The 17,101-nt window shown below is 43.2% G+C and overlaps 1 protein-coding gene across 5 annotated transcripts in view; it reads left to right on the top strand.

Annotated features, from left to right (window-relative positions):
• The window catches only part of LOC141139954 (major facilitator superfamily domain-containing protein 8-like), a 91,939-nt gene that overhangs the window by 69,576 nt on the left and 5,262 nt on the right, over positions 1 to 17,101 (top strand). For 4 of the 5 annotated variants that reach the window (XM_073626600.1, XM_073626603.1, XM_073626599.1 and 1 more), the window contains 3 exons: positions 10,405 to 10,534; positions 12,874 to 12,996; positions 16,466 to 16,596. In XM_073626600.1, the coding sequence (XP_073482701.1) occupies positions 10,405 to 10,534; positions 12,874 to 12,996; positions 16,466 to 16,596 (384 nt within the window). Of the gene's footprint in view, positions 1 to 10,404; positions 10,535 to 12,873; positions 12,997 to 16,465; positions 16,597 to 17,101 lie in introns of those variants that run through there. The other variant, XM_073626604.1, reaches the window with a different exon arrangement.

Below are 17,101 nucleotides of genomic sequence, written 5' to 3'. Positions count from 1 at the left end.
TTTCATCGTGCACCATTACACCCTTCTAGCTGTCAGTATGCTAAAAACTAATAAAGTCATCAGTTGATAAGGAGGATGTTGGGCACCTGCGCAGCATCCTTGTGTGCCCCTCCCCTGTCCCCTTCCTTCAGCACCAGGGTCACATGAGCGGAGTGAGTGAGAGAAACATTGGAATACTAATCAGTACCAGTGTGCAAAGGTGTATTTGCTTTGGAAGAATAAATCACCTCTAATGTTGGGTGTCCTATGCATAAGGATGTTGCTACATTATGCAACACTATTAGTTTAGTTTTAGAATGGAGTGCCTTGAGATTGTGTGGAATTTTAAAGGGTGCCTTGACTGAATAAAGTTTGAGAAACACTGATCTAGAGCAGCCTTTCTCAAACTTTTTATCCCAGAGGAACACCTAGAATAGTTTTCAGGTCCATGGGATCCCTTCCTAAATTCAATTCATTGGTGGTCAAATGGTAAAATGCCCCTTACATTAGTGGTCAGGCAACAAAATACAACCTTTACAGTGGTGTTCAGAATGCCACCCTTAAAGGCAGCTAAAATGATCATTGGTGTCATGCTGCTGGCTCTGTCTAGTGGTGTTGGCCCTGGAACTATGCAGACACTAGGAGGTCAAACTTCAGCTCAGGGAACATCTAACAACTTCTGGAGGAACCCTGAGGTTGCTGAGAAAAGAATTCAAAAGTAGCCCTGAAAAGAAATTGGTAGATTTTATGCACATTGAAAGACATTCCTGAATCATTACCACAAACAAGGCATTCGGTGTAAATGACAAAACATCAACAGAACAGCAAACATTTTTATTTTTTAAATTTTTCCTCCTCTGTCTAACACTGACAATTAAATTGCAGTACTGTGAAGATAATGCAATAGAAACATTTGAAACCTTTTTATTTGTGACTAAAGCCATGGTGTTTTTTTATGCAGTCTAGAACAAGTGTTTGTTATCTAGACAAAACAAGATCGATGCACCACTTGACTGCAGCAACACTTGACTGTACAGCAACTGAATATATGCTTTTATGCGTTTTCATTTTCACAAGTGCTTTCTCAAAGGGTCTTTGGGACAGCACTTATAAGCATGAAATGCGTAGGAACATGTATCCTGTTGCCTATTCTAAAGGAGAATGTTTTCTGTGCTCTGATGTTGCGTTGATTTTTCTCTCACACTTCCTGTTGTGTGTTATAGAAATGATTTCTCTTTAATGGGTACACAGAAAGGAATAAATAAACATTCTAGTAGGGAGAATTACATATTGCTGTCTTAGTTCGGGGTACATGTCCTCTCACTGCCTGTCCTAGTAACGTGTCACCGAGACACAAAATGTGAGAGTTCCCTTCAGCAAGAACACATACATTAATAAAAACATGACAGGGGTTCTAACTCTTTTCCACTCTGTCTATATCTACATTTTTATTTTTTTAGGAGCAAGAGAAATGTATCTGTTTTACTGTGGGCAATATACTTTTTGCAACAAAGGCCTGTAAAAAAAATTAAATTATGACTGTATGCATGTTATTTTCAACTACATTCTTGCAAGTACATAAGTACGTAAAGCAATCCTGTACTTTTTGCTTCGGATCCCCGTCTTGTTTGACCCTCCTGCCATACTGAATATTCAGATGATCAAACAGGAGGCAGAAATACCCATCGGGTTATAGGGATATATGACCATATATCAAAGCTTTGATCATATGATCTCAGCAGAAGCATTCATTGCATGTCACTCCCCTTTCCAAATTACACACTCAACAATTCACCTTTAAAAATAGAGGTTTTTAATTGCTAAGTCTGCTGAGAAATTTTTGTATTGAATGACCCTCACCAGTAACCTTAGGGCTCCTTTACACTTGCTTCGGCTTCAACACACATTAACGGCTAGTTTACACTTTCTTCAAAACAAGGCTTCGGGCAGGCTTTATTAAAGCTCTCTGGATGCTAGTCAAAGCTCCTGTCACTAAATAAAATGGTTAGCTTACAGTCCTGTTTACACCTTGCTTTTGCTTCAGCTTCGCTTCAAAAATTTTACCCCATGTAGCTTTAGTGATGTTTCAAAGTCTCCATAGTTTATGTCAAAGCTCGCTTGAAGCCCCACTGAGGCCTCACTGAAGCACCAAGCAAAAGCAACATGTAAACAGGACTGTAAGCTAACCATTTTATTTAGTGACAGCTTTGACTGGCGTTCAGAGAGCTTTAACAAGCGTGTCCGAAGCCATGTTTTGAAGCAAGTGTAAACTAGCCCTTAAAGTGGAATTAAAATTTGCTTCACTTCCTTCTCAAATGCACTGTGACATCTGCAAGCTCCCTTGCTGCCACTGACATCTATGCCCAGTCTTCTTTCATTACCAATGGCTTAAGCCATCTTGATTGGCCAGCCTGGGATGATGAAAATTAAATCACACAGGCACCAAAGAATGCTGAGATGCGCTGCGCTGCGCATGTGCATCTCAGTGTATAGTTTTAAGACATTTTCTAGCAGGCAGGTAAGATGGTTAAGTAAGAGACCGCTTTCCTGCTAGCAAATTTTGGTTTCTATGCTAAAGTTCCTTTAGGCAAAAACACGTCACAACTCTAGCCCCAATACATTACATTGCCCTTTCATATCCTGCCCTGTATATTGTTGCTTTAAATCATGAATATGTAATATTGTGTGTGATATCATTTATGTATATGCCAACTGCATTTGTAATTGCTGCAGGTTGGAAATGTTATAAAAAAGAATAAATTGTAAAAAAAAAAAAAAAGTTAAAAATACACACAATTTAGCTTTGCTAGTCATCTCAAATTTTTTTTAGAGTAAATGGATGTGAAGCAGCAGTTCGATGGTTAGGAAACAATATGACAAAAAGTGGTCACTGAAAAAATTTCAACCCAGCTAGATCTGGTTCCTTGTGACTCAGTCAAGTGTCCTTTGGTCATTGCAACCATAGAGATATCCTCCAAACCAGTTGGCATTGTACATATTGTGTTACATGGGTTTTAAAGGAACCTGTCAGGACATAAATATGAAAATTGCCTTTGCTTTTGTATCTGAAGATACCTTAGGGTGCACTTACACTGGTAGTTTTAACCGAACTAAGGCAAGGCTCACCCCCTTGGTCCAGTTCATTTGTCTGAGGTGAGTGCCTTGAATCATTCCCAGGATTAGTTAAGTGTACATGGTTGACTTGTGGTCCGGTACGGTTCATTTAAGTGTGAATGCAAACCGTGGCTGAGCACTCTCCAGAGTTTACTGAGTACAGGAGCATGGATCACTGTGTTCTGGCTGGCAGAGGAGATTATGTGAGTTTGCCTGGAAACACTTGCTTCTAGCCCTCTGAGAGGGGGAGGGGGGGGGGGGGGCAGGCAGATTAGGGCATTGATCAGTTCATCCATGCCCAGTATGAGTACACCTTTAGTGTTGGCCATAAATGGACAGACTAATCACGCAGAGCGGTGGGCAGGAAGCAATCTGCCCATTTTCTTGCACCTTGCTCAAACACTGTGACCTGCCATGATCCCCACCCCATTCTGTGAGTTACTTTTAATCCTTTCCTTTGCTCTGCCCACAGCAATATGTCCTAATAGGATGGAAAATCTACCTGTACAATGAGTCTTTTCAGCTGCTGGAGGCTCTTCTTCCTGTCTTCGAGGACAGCAGAAACAGCATGAATGTGATGCTTCAAATCAGAAGCATTGTTTGTATCAGTTGGGCTGTAAGTGCTCACATACAAATTTGAAGAGGGAAGCATTAAGGGTTATTTACTAAAGCTGGAGAGTGCAAAAATCTTTTGCAATGCACCAATCAGCTTCCAGGTAATATTGCCAAAGCTTTATTGAACAAGCTGAAATTAGAAGCCGATTGGCTATCATGCATAGCTGCACCAAATTCTGAGTGCACGAGCATTAGTAAATCTCCCCCATTGTGTCAAGCTGGCCATACACTGAGTGAATTTCAGCCAGTTCCTGATGCCAAGTGGGTGGCTCTTTTCGGTTCTGTTCTGTCTGACAAAAGACGATTGTCCAATAAACTTTTGACAAAGGAGCTTGCTGGAAAAAAATTCAATTCAGCTGCATCCAATGAGATGCAGTATGCTTTTTGGGTATTTTGACAGCTGCAGGTGCTAACTGTCAGAATACAATAGGGCAGCAGGGGGATTTGTCCATCCACACTGTTTGGCTACTCTGACAGTTGCAGGTGCGGGCTGTCACAATACAATACCTCAGCTGGGGAAATCTAACAGATTCTTCCATCCACGCTGAACAGCATGCATAGAAGAATCTGTTAGATTTCTTTTGTTCAACCCGCAGGCTAAACAAAAGAAAACTAAGGGTATATGACCAGTTTAAAGGCTAAGGCAAGCCATACACCGTCTAAATTTTTTTTCTGCAAAGAGGAGAGTGGCGGCACATCCAGAATAAAAACGTCATACTTTCTTAAATCCATCCATAAATCCATAAAAATCAAGGACATGACGAGCTCAAGAGAAGTTTCAGCAAATGCATTTCACACACCTGTGCTTAGTCATTGCTGATTACTACAGGGTACTGCACTGGCTTATAGTTCTGAGGCTGCAGGTAGTTATTTTCTGCAACCACGGGTAATTGTCCTCTCCTGGTGGGTGGAGGAAGCTGCCCCCGCCGGGAGAAGACAGTGATTATTGCTAGTGGCTATAGCAGCCACTGACGATAATGACAAGAGAATCCAGCAAGCTGGTTGTACCCAAGTTGATCGACTGGTCAACTTGGTACGTTCAGCCTGTCCATTAACAGTTCGAATCTCAGCTGGTTCCTGCTAAACCATGTATGGCCGGCCTTTGTGCAGGCTAACAAAAAATGCAAAAAATCAGCAGTGACATAACTTGCAAGTCAGTAGGATGTGTCCCTTTTGCCGATGCCTCTTCTGTTATGTGAAATCCTCCACCAACCATGCCCCCCACCCTCTTCCATCATAATATTCCAGTACATTGGGGGTTAATAGAACTAAGGGGCTGTCACATGCTCTCATCAAGAGTGCATGACTATGCCCGCCTTTTAAGCCCAGCTCTGCCATTTATAGAAGCCGTGATACAGCTTCTATGAAGGAAACATTCTCTATAAATGGAGGGGGGGGGGACGTTCAATCATCCACCTGTCCTCCATTGATTGTTTTTCATTCATAGACGCTTTAGCACGGCTTCTGTGAATGACAGAACAGGGTAGAAAGAGTGGACTTAGGCACTCTTGATGAGAGCCTGTGACTGCCTCCTTAGTTCTATTAACCCCAACCACACCGGGAGATGATGGAGGCAAAAAGATAACATAACGAAAGAGAAATTGAGACAAGGGACACATCCTGTTAATTGTAAGTTTTATGCCCCTTATGCTGATTTTTTTTTTTTTAATTTTGGCTGCATCTAGGCCTGATACACACACTGCGCGTTTTTTTTGCACAATAAAACTGACAGATCGCCGTACCAACACAAGCGATGTTAGTGTGGCGATTTATCCCCCTGTGCTATTTTATTCTGAAAGAGGGACTACCCTCCCCCAGCCAGAATACACTAATCAGCACTCGCAGCCATTGGCTGCAAAAAATGATGAGATGCTGGTTTTCCAGCACGGCCCTTCGACAAAAGCCAGTTGTTAGACCATCTTCTGTCAGACAGAATGTTATACAAAGTGACTGAAAGTCGTCCGGTTCCCGCTGAAACAGCCGGTTTTCGGACAGTGTGTACCCAGCTTTAGGCCTAGCTAGTTAAAACAATCATGTGAGATAATTGAAAGGTGTATCACCAGCATTTAGCAAGATAAGAAGATGGGAAGCAATAGTAGGAACCATTAAATACGTGACTCTTTATATCGCCTCTTTATCTGCTGTCCAAGATGAAATGCAGCTCAGGTCAAGGTCCAACTCTTTAGTAAATATCACCTGGCAGCTCACATGACAGTTCTGATATATAATGGGGAGGAAGGTGGGGCTTTAAGTGATGGGTGAACATGTATACAAATTCCCTCCCCAGCTTTCCTCTAGCATAGTCAGTGTCAGGATGATATCAGCATATTTGTCAAGTATGACACTTGTGCTTATCATAAAAAAATTCACACTCCTAAATAGTCTTAGCCTTTAAGCAAATATCTTGCATAAAACCAAAGAGGTTTTATGGTGAGCAGGTTTAAAGATTAACTAAACAGCCACTCCTATGTACACCAAGTCTGTTTGCAACTGCATTGACTTCCATTGGTTATACAGTGACAGAGCGCCTTCAAGTTCTAGGTAGATCTAGTACATAGACAGCACTTTTGTGCCTTTTGTAGATGAAGCTATAAGTTACAAAATATGAAAGCATACAACATTTTGGGGTTTGATGTAGGCAATAAGCATAGTTGTTTGTATGTGACTTGCTACTTTCTTTGTTGGGCTCACATAGATATTCCTCCAAGAAGGATGATACCCATTGTGTTTGCCAAAATCACTAAATAGGTTTTAAAGCAGATACATTCAATTAAAGCAGATACATTCAATCCCAAATACCTACTTCATAGTCATTCAATCCCCACCTAGGCATGGCTGGCATTAGAACATGCAACATTTTTATTTTTACAGAGGAAAGGCATGAAATCAAAATCTTTTTATTCTTATTTTCTTATGTTTTAAAATTCTGATGAAACTAAAATCTGTAATGTCGTGTACACACGGGCGGACTTTTCAGCATCAAACGTCCGACGGTCTTTTCGACGAACTTCCAAATGAACGGACTTGCCCACGCACGAACGGACTAAAGTCCGTTCATTTTAAACATGATGACGTACGACGGCACTAGAAAAGGAAGTCAATATCGCCGCTTTTATCGGCGAGATTGACACCTTGTGAGCCCCGTCGCGGGAGCCAGCGCCGAGCTCGCTCGCTCGCTCATCGGGAAAGGAAACATGTTTTTTCCTTTCCCAATGAGTTGACTTTAAGGCCAGGTTCACACTGGTGCAGGGATCCGACTTGGATCCCCGCCAACACAAGGCACTGTGTTTGGTATGAATCTTGAGGGGGAATTCCTCGCCAAATTTTAGATTAAAAAAAACGGCATGGCTTCCCCTCCAAAAGCATACCAGACCCTTGGGTCTGGTATGGATTTTAAGGGGAACCCCTACGCCGAAAAAATGGCGTGGGGGTCCCCCCAAAATCCATACCAGACCCTTATCCGCAGCCCGGCCAGCCAGGAAAGGGGGTGGGGACGAGCGGGCGCCCCCCCACCTGAACCGTACCAGGTCCCATTCCCTCAACATGGGGGGTGGGTGCTTTAGGGAAGGGGGCGCCCTGCGGCCCCCCCACCCCAAAGCACCTTGTCCCCATGTTGATGAGGACAAGGGCCCCTTCCCGACAACCCTGGACATTGGTTGTCGGGGGCTGCGGGCGGGGGGCTTATTGGAATCCGGGAGCCCCCTTTCATAAGGGGGACTCCCAGATCCCGGCCCCCGCCCTATGTGAATGAGTATGGGGTTTTTAAAGTAATTTATTAAGCAGCTCCAGGGGTCTCTTCCAACTTCTCCCGCTCTCCGGCCTCTTCTCCCGCTCTCCGGCCTCTCTTCTCCCGCTCTCCGGCCTCTCTTCTCCCGCTCTCCGGCCTCATTTCCCGCTCTCCGGTTCTTCTCCCGCTCTCCGGTTCTTCTCCCGCTCTCCGGTTCTTCTCCCGCTCTCCGGTTCTTCTGCCGCTCTCCGGTTCTTCTGCCGCTCTCCGGTTCTTCTGCCGGGCTCCTCCGCTATCTTCTGCTCTTTTGCCGCTCTTTTGCTAGCGGTGGCCCGGTCTTCTCCGTCGTCTCCTTCCCTGTTCTCTTCTTCCGATGTTGACACGACGCTCTCTCCCGCTGTAATGCCATGTGAGCGGTGCGCAATGACTTATATAGGCATGGGGCGCCATGCCATCATGCCTCGGGACTGCGGTGTTATAAGTGGCGGGGTCATCGGGTGACATCACCCGGTGACCACGCCCCATGCCTATATAAGTCGTTGCGCACCGCTCACATGGCATTAGAGCGGAAGAGAGCGTCCTGTCAACAATGGAAGAAGAGAACAGGGAAGGAGAAGACAGAGAAGACTGGGCCACCGCTAGCAAAAGAGCAGAAGAATAGTGGAGGAGAGCGGGAGATGATCCAGAGAGAGTGGAGGAGTAGGAAGAGACCCCCGGAGCTGCCTAATAAATTACTTTAAAAACCTGTCTAGTGTGTTTTTTTATTGACACTTTTTTCCCCCAGGTGAATGGGTAGGGGTACGATGTACCCCATACTCATTCACACGGGGGCCCCCTTATGAAAGGGGGCTCCTGGATTCCGATAAGCCCCCTGCCCGCAGACCCGGACAATCAACGGCCATGGATGTCGGGAAGGGGCCCTTGTCCTCATCAACATGGGGACAAGGTGCTTTGGGGTGGGGGGGCCGCAGGCCTGGTACGGTTCAGAAGGGGGGGGCGGAGCTCGCTCGTCCCCACCCCCTTTCCTGACTGACTTTCCGGGCTGCGTGCTCAGATAGGGGTCTGGTATGGATTTTGGGGAGACCCCCACGCCAAATTTTTGGCGTAGGGGGTTCCCCTTAAAATCCATACCAGACCTAAGAGACATTAGGGACAAATGTGTTTTTCCTATTGCAGCGAGCGCAAGATGTACAGTACCCTGTCGCCGAGAACCAGCGCGATAGGATCGCGCTGGAAACATTCTCCTGGGCAGGTGCTGTAGCTGCCCTTGCATCGTATTTGGCCTGTCGGACCAGCATACAGACGAACGGTTTTCCCGATAGGAACTGGTTCTGGCAAAAAGATTTGAAACATGTTTTAAATCTAAACTCCGTCTGATTTTCGACCGAAAAGGTCCGTCGGAAGTCCGATGAAGCCCACACACGGTCGGATTGTCCAACGGATTCGTTCTGGCGGACAAGTTCGGTCGAAAAGTCCACCCGTGTGTACACGGCATAAGAGATACAAATGCATTTATTACTTTAAAAGCTTCCAGTATTTTAAGTTACTGGACAAGCTCAATGGAAAAACTTGCAGGTTCCTAGAGGAAGAATTGGTAGCAATGGGGATTAGAGTGTGGATGTTACTAATGAGGTAGCCACCCCAATACACTGAAATACTGTCATCCTTGAGGCATTTCTTGCTGTTTTTTAATAACCGAGATCTTCAGTAAAAGGACTTGCAGTACAAACAAGAGACTTCACTGGCACCCGGAAACCGCTGCTTAAATAGTGACAGTATTTACTTTTTTAATGCTATTTAAGAGCACCCTTTATGCAAAATTTCTTCTTTTGCTTGCAGTTATTCTTTAATCACAAGGTTCGCTTTTATTATAATGTTTTGTTTTGTTAGCGACTATCAACTGAACAAAATGCTTACTGGTCATTTTTCTTGATATTAGACAAAAGATATCTCCCATGGGACTTGATTGCAGCAATAGAAATCGCACAATTACAAATTGGTGTATAAAAAGTAAAAAAAACTTTTATTGAACAACAGGTTTTAAAATTGGCTGGTCTAGACACTTCACTTCCTGATCTTATACCATTCCTACAATATACATATACTGCAGGGATACATGAAATTATTAAAATAAATTGCATATGCACCAAGTCAACCCAACGTGTTTCAACTTATATAAAGTCTATTGTTCTTGACATAACCATGCATCTGTGTTGTGTGCAGGAATGGGAGAAGAGGGAAGGCCTATCTTTACACGTTACATTGCATATGATTTTTTTTTTTTTCATTTTGGATAGACAGGGAATCGGGTGAGAACCTCTATCAGGCTTTTATTGCTGGATCAGGAAATGATTGGAAACCACATCCCCAAATGCTATTTATGCACCCTGAAAGACAGAAAGTGTTGGGAAATCTACATTTTTACAGCTGTATCCAGAACTGGAGGTGAGAGGAAACCTTCCCATGGAAGCACCTGTTTGGGTGACTGCTGTCTAAAGCTGGATACACACTATAGAACTTTCTTTAGATTTTTTTCTTTAGATTTACCAAAACCATATAATATGAGATTAAATCTACAAACCCTTTCAATTTGTTTGCAGTCAGTCAGGCCCTTGCACTACATAGTTGAAGGTAAATCTAAATCTAAAGGAAATCGAACAACAAAAGTTGTATAGTGTGTATCCAGCTTAAGGGGGGAATTGCTCTCGGTTTGGAGAGATTTCATTTCACTTCATGTTACTTCTCTTCTTGGACAGAAAGTGAAGAGATATTTCCCTAACAGGGCACGGACAACAGAGTATTAACCCTTACCTACTCTATCCAAAACTAAAAAAAAAAAATGTTTGGCTATACATACACAAATTTTCAGTTTAGTGATGTGTGGTTCCAGCCCATGAATCCCTATACTTGATGACAGCTATCTGTACATGTTTATTATGAAAGGTGGTTTAACAATGGTATCTCTGCAGATGTTGATTGGTTTCCTTGTTGTACGCACCCTCAGCCGTTGCTGTACAGATCGTCTCATCCTGGCTTTTGGGTTGTTCATCAGTATCATCTCCTGCATTTGGTGCCTCATATTCTTGGCAGAACCCAAAGGTTAGCAGGTCACATTTTACTTTTTGTGTGTGCTCTTAATTAAGACTCATATCTGTTACAGCAAAGGATGTAATTTCATCTGTGCCCAGTCTTGCCACGAAGAGTTAATCCAGCTCTGAGCAATCCTCTTATCTTTCTTCAGTAAGATAAAAACACACAGAGAAATAGGAGTCAGTTTTTCCCCCTTGCTGTGTGTGACAGGTGATTTTCTTAGCTCATGCACAAGTGTGAGAGAGGCATTCTGTGTACTTCACATTCCCCCTTCTTTCTTCTCTAGCTCTCCCAGGATTGGCTGCTCCACACCTCAGCATGATTGGGCATGCTGAAGTCATTTGGTGACTTTCCTGGGTTTTGACTGGATGTTAGTGATCATGGGGCATAATCCATGAGACCAGCAGAAGTTCAGTGTAAGAGATATTGATGCCTGGCCAAGGGGAGTGTAGAGGTTGGCAGGGAGTCTGACATCACAACTCCACCCACCGAGCCCTGGACAACAGACCTGCCCACAGAATTTGGAGTATTGCAGGGCTCCAGACAGCTAAAGGGGAGATATTTGACAGGTAAGGATATATAAAGGAGGCATGTATATCCTTATAGAACAGCACTATAGAAGTAATTTGACAATGATGAGAGTGGGTTTACATCCACTTTAAAGTGTTACTAAACCTGCAACAGTAAAATCAGTCTGTATACGCAGGAAAGCATGCTTGTTCTACTCATTGTGGAACCCAAGGGGTTAATCCTGCGCATTGTGTAAAAAGGCTGTTTGATCTTGTCTTCTTTGATCTTCCCCTTTTTACACTGCCCCAATCCATCTCCTGATAGTACAGAGCCTTGGAGTCACTCTGCACATGCTCAGTTTGATGTGTATTGCTAGAGATGTTGTTTTTTTTTTCGTGAGAGTGCATGTAATCTGCACAGGGCAACTCAGAGCTGTCCAGACAGAGAGTCAGGGGTCCTGCAGCCTTATAGGACAGTCAGAGGAGAATGAAAATGCCTCCTACAAGCTTTAACCAGTGCTCGGCCAGACACTGATGGAAGTCACAAGACTGCTATATACTGCTGATGAGAAAAGGTATTTAGCAGTTTATATTTACTAAAATAATTGCAGTTCAATGTTCTGTGGGAGATCAGATATAGTGAATGCAAGATATTGGGTTTAGTAACACTTTCAGTGTTTGTTAAAGGAATTATTGTAAATTTCATGTGTACTCCTCTGATTAGTTATAGATGTGCTTTTACTTTGTATCCCTTCCAAGAATTAATTCCCTGAACACATGGATGCAAGTCTTTGCTTTGCTAACAGTGGGTCTCACACAGCACAACAGACAGTCATGCTCACACATCTGTTTTGCAACCCCAGTAACAAATGAATGCAAGACTCTGTTTTATGTAACATGCACATACTTACCTGTTCACTAGTGTGGCCTCACCAGACATAGTCACACCAGACATTGCTCTTCTAAGAAGGGTTCTATGTGTACCAGCCAATTCCTGCCTATGCAGGGAGCAACAGGCCTAGTCATTTTTTTTTTAGGTTTATTTTACATTGATCACATTTTCATTTTATGTCTAAAAATGCATTTACAGTTCCTCTTAAAGTAAATGACATGAGGAAAACATAGAGGCTGCCATTACTAAGATCTCACGCTGGAGACACTAGTTGACTGGCTGTCATACTGACCATCTTGCTTGAATAATTGTTCACTGACCTGAAACAAATAGCTAGATAACTACTTCTGAAATTACTGTGACTTTCCCAATCTCCATACTTGTTCCAAGTCATTGGCTTAGACAGTATGGAATCCAGTGGATCAGCATGGCGGCCAGAGAACAGGCATTTTTGGTTGGGGAGGTCAGTGATGGCAGCCCTTATATTCTTTTTCATGACAAGTTTATTTTATGTGACAAAAATATAACTATTGGAGTTTGTTTTATAAAACATTTATTAATAACTTTAATATTTATTTTCACATTTCAGAATTGTTTTCTTTGCTGCTGCTAGTCAATCTTAGCAATCCAAGTTTTGCTTTAAAGGAATACTGTACTGAGAGAGATACATTGGCTGATCTCCTTGTGGAAATACTGGTTGCTTGGCTATCCCTGGCTTCAGTACTTTGTAAGTCACTAACATAGCATAAGTATGCAGTCAGTGAAGCCACAGAAAAGTCAGAACACTTGACCTGCATACTGTACTTGTTTCTAGTCAATGACTCAAAGTATTGAACCTGCTAGATCAGCATGGAAACAATCAGCAAGCAGGAGAGAGTGTATATCTCTCCTGATACAAGTCCTAGCACATAATATTACTTGCATTAAAATATTCATATCTCATGCAGGGAGTTATGGATTTCTGCTGGCAGAGTTCATCATTGGGGTTTTCCTACAAGTTCTTGCGCTGCCCTTTGTATCGGTATCCCAGGTGTCTCTGTTCTCCAAAGTGACAGCTGAAAATACCCAAGGTGAGTAGCTCTTTTTAATCACCATCCCAAAAAGGTTATAACCAGCCAATGGTTAAATATATCGATTCATGTCAGTGGTGAGTATACAGAGCAGACCAAGCCTAGGAGCAATGAAACAGACTGGGCTTTCCGTTGATGCTTATGTTGCATACATAATATGTACCTTATTCATGTATTTATGCCTTCCAGCATCTTGCTGTTCAGACACTGTTTATCCCTGTCAGGCACACACAGTCTGTGAAATTCATTAAGAGTGTCATAAAAACTCATTAAAATTCTTGTGACAAATGGTGCAGCTTGCAACAGAGTCATGTATGCACAACTGAGGTGTATATTAATCGGTCGCAGAATTGTCTCAAATGACACAACACTATACTAGTTTGTAGCAAGAAAGAAGGCTGCATGGTCATCCCCAAATATACCCCTTCCTATTCCAAGCTAGTCTTGTTTTTTTCTAGGGTCCTTAGGTGATGGATGATAATATTCCAACACAATTGAATTAGGCTGCACCACAATCACCCTTACCCTTCGTGGTTAAAGATGCTTGGCTGGGCTGTAGTGTTGTTTGCACTGGCTACTGCTGTGGGCACTCCCCTTGGCATGTTGAACAATGTGTGGAATTGGCTTCAGGGTGCTTCACAAGTCCAAAGCCTGGTGCATAGCCTTGTAACTGAAGATGTCAATGGGGGTATGCCAATAGCCGAGGGCTAAGCCAGAATAAGGGTATTTTCCTGTTTCATCCTGCTACTGATAAAGTGAGTACAGGGTCCCTTAAACATTTACCCCAGGGTACCCTTGTCCAAATTTTCCCTTTTGGGGTGTATTGAGAACAGCTGTCCACCCTTGCTAATGGGAACTAGGTTGGCCAGAGTTAAATGTAAAATTTGATGCCATTTTGGCTCTCTAGGTGCACCAAGTTTTGTGCTACTGAGCCTGTGCACATCCCAAGTGGCGTCTGTTGTACCTGCGCAGCCTAAGTGCCTTCTGTGCCTGTTTCTGCTTGTTTTCAAGGGAGTTACTGTACACCCTGCCTCTGTACACACAGCCCTGCACACCCTGCCTCTTCCTATTTGCAGACAGGACCCTGGACCAGTAACACCTCCTGGTTCTTTCTCTGAGGTGGTTACTGTGGCCTACAAGTGCTTGTCACTGAGTCATCTTAATTTATACCTATTGCTTTGAAGGTTGTGAGAACCCTACTGGGGCCAACTTCACAGGTAAAGCAGATCACAAACACAGGGGGCAGATGCACTTGCTGGCTCAGCTTTTAGCTCCTTTTGGGTGTGGTAGTACATCTGTACAAGGACCTAGTACCCTTTCCATTGATTGTTGTCCCCTCTCTGACTCCCTGCTTTTTTCTGGCCCTTCAACCACACCAGCTTACTCTTTTCTAATTTAAATAGGAATGTTCTGTCACAATGTTAGATTTCATGTGAAAGATTTCTGGCCTGCTCTGCCAAGAGATCACATTCAATGTTTCTACTCCAAACTTTTTATGGAGGGGTCTGACCCATTTTGGATCTAAAGACTTTAAAATAGTTCCTACAGGTTCAATAGTTTTGCCTGGAAAATGTCAGGGCAATCATTACCTCCATCTTTGCAGGGAATTTTTTTCCTCTGCAACCTGTGGGATGTTTATCTGCACATTCCCGTCCTTACACCTCAGCAACGCTATCTGCATTTTGCAGTGGGTGATCAGCATTACCAGTTTGTCACTATCACTTTGGTCTGTCCATGACTCCTCAGTCTTCACCAAGGTGCTGCCCCAGTTTTCACTCTAATCCATTCTCAAGTCCGGTCTCAGATTCACATTGAGAGGTACTTGGATGATCTCCTGTTAAAGGACCTGTCCTTTGTGTCCCTGTCAACCAACATCCACCATCTCACAGATTGGGGTACCAGGGTCTAACACTGGACAGGGCCCTCTCCAGAACTTTTCCGAATCTGGAAAAACTTCTTTCCTTTTGTTCTCATGCCAGGGCCCTCAGGGCTTAGAGGAATCCCTCGATTTATTCTTGCATGAGAGTCTTGAGAGAATTGGTTGCCTCTTCAAAGCTATACTTTACATCAAGTTACATTCCAGACCTTAGCAGCATAACATTCTGGCCACTTGGAACAGACTCGATCCTTGAACCACCCCATGTGTCTGATCCCCATGGCAAGACTTTTCCTATGGTGGCAGATCTCCAAACTGGTGCTGGAGTTAGGGAAGTCTATTCTGCCACTCGTAGAAGGTTCTCACAATGGATGCCAGCATGTCTGCTGCTCACATGCCAGGTGTGAAAAATTTGGTCTGAGGACTTTCTCAGTTGTCAGCCTCTAGATTCGGGGGAATGGGCTCTCAATCCAGAAGCCTTTGAGGACCTTTGCCACTGGTGGGGGACATCAAAAGTGGACCTGTTGAAGACCAGATTAACCAACAAAATGGACAGGCTTGTCACCAGGTCCAGGGACTCTCAGGCCTTTGCAGTGCACACTCTAGTGATCCCATGGGATCAGTTCAACCTAAGCTATGCCTTTCTGTCCCTCCAGATTCTCCCTCACCTAATTCACAGGATTGAGAAGGGGGCATTCTGGTGACCCTCATTGCACTAAATTGGCCCTGGAGTACATTAAACTCTGATGTACTTGGGCTCTTGGAAGATGCTTTGTGGACCCTTTTGGATTATCCAGACCTCCTATTCCTGTTATATAGAGGGATGTCCCTGCAGCCATCTTTGTATGACATTGTCCAATCACCTAGAGGTAGCTGCATATAACCCAGTCATAATGATAAAAAGCCTGTATGCTGTACTGTGCTCCAAAAGTCAGATTTTACTGGTAAGTCAAAATTCACATTATCCTAATTGCAAAGCTTTTGGACATGCCCCCTGGGGGTACCCCCGTAACCCTACCCACTCCGTGAGATCTCATTTTTTGCTAGTAGCCTTAGGTGATGGACGACTTCTCCCTTATGGAGAAGTTCCTTTGCGTAACTTGTTCTTATTTACTTCAGTTTCTTCAATCTGCTCTCTACAAGTCTTGTTGTACTATTTAAATTATTTCATTTTCATTAGTCATTATGCATATACCTGCTATGCCTTACTAGAGTCCAGTCAATGGAATGGGCGACCTCGACCAATAAACAAATGGGATGGTAAGGCCGTGTGCCAAATCCTCAGATGGAGTTTTGGTTTGTAGAACAAAGCTCCCTGGATTTTGGGGCTCTCCGGTCATGAAAATAAGCTGAAGCTCTGTGCATGCTCATGGAGATTGCTGCTACCATGTGGTAATGGTCACTAGCAACTCTTAAACCATTACATGTGCATTTTATTTCTGTTGATGGCTAACACAATACAGCTTTCTGTTATCTTGCCTTAAAATTTATAAAATGTATATAGTATGCTTACAAGTCAACTTAGACAAGCAATATTTGTTTATGAATACTGAAAATGTTTATATAGATTGAATTTTGTTGCACATTTTGCAGGGTTTAACCATGGGATTCGTCGTTCAGTTGGAGGTGTAGCCACAATTTTGGGGCCACTATGGGCAGCAGGCTTAACAGAAAATCTATACATAATGTTGGGAGTCATGATGGGTCTGCTCCTTCTGATCACGGTAAGACAAAGGGGGTTGATTTACTAGAACTGGAAAGTGCAAAATCTGGTGCAACTCTGCATGGTAGCCAATTAGCTTCTAAATTCAACTAAGTTCATTTAAGCTTTGACAATAAAACCTGGAGGCTGATTGGTTTCTGTGCAAAGCTGCACCAGATTTTACAATCAGCCCCATAGTATTTTCCTTGCTCACTTGTCCCATACATATATTTTGTCTTTTTCTCACATTCTGCTTCTTTGTCACTCTATCTTTACTTGGTATTCAAAACTTTAGTGTATAGATTTTACTTAGAGACTGCTAGCATAGTTTACAAACAATGCATTTATTGTGAGTCTTTGACTTGATTAATAAGTTTCATTTGCACGTTGGTCATTTTTTTCTTCAGCATGAGCTTAGTTTCAGTGTGATTTCTACATTATTGTGTGGGATTATATATGCATTAACACGGCAAAAAAAATGTTTTCGATATAACTTATTTATAAAGGCCACTGTATTGGAATTCTTG

This window comes from Aquarana catesbeiana, linkage group LG04, assembly GCF_042186555.1.
Source record: "Aquarana catesbeiana isolate 2022-GZ linkage group LG04, ASM4218655v1, whole genome shotgun sequence".
In the NCBI taxonomy this organism is placed as follows: Eukaryota; Metazoa; Chordata; class Amphibia; order Anura; family Ranidae; genus Aquarana; species Aquarana catesbeiana.
This window is presented reverse-complemented; position numbering and strand designations above follow the sequence as displayed.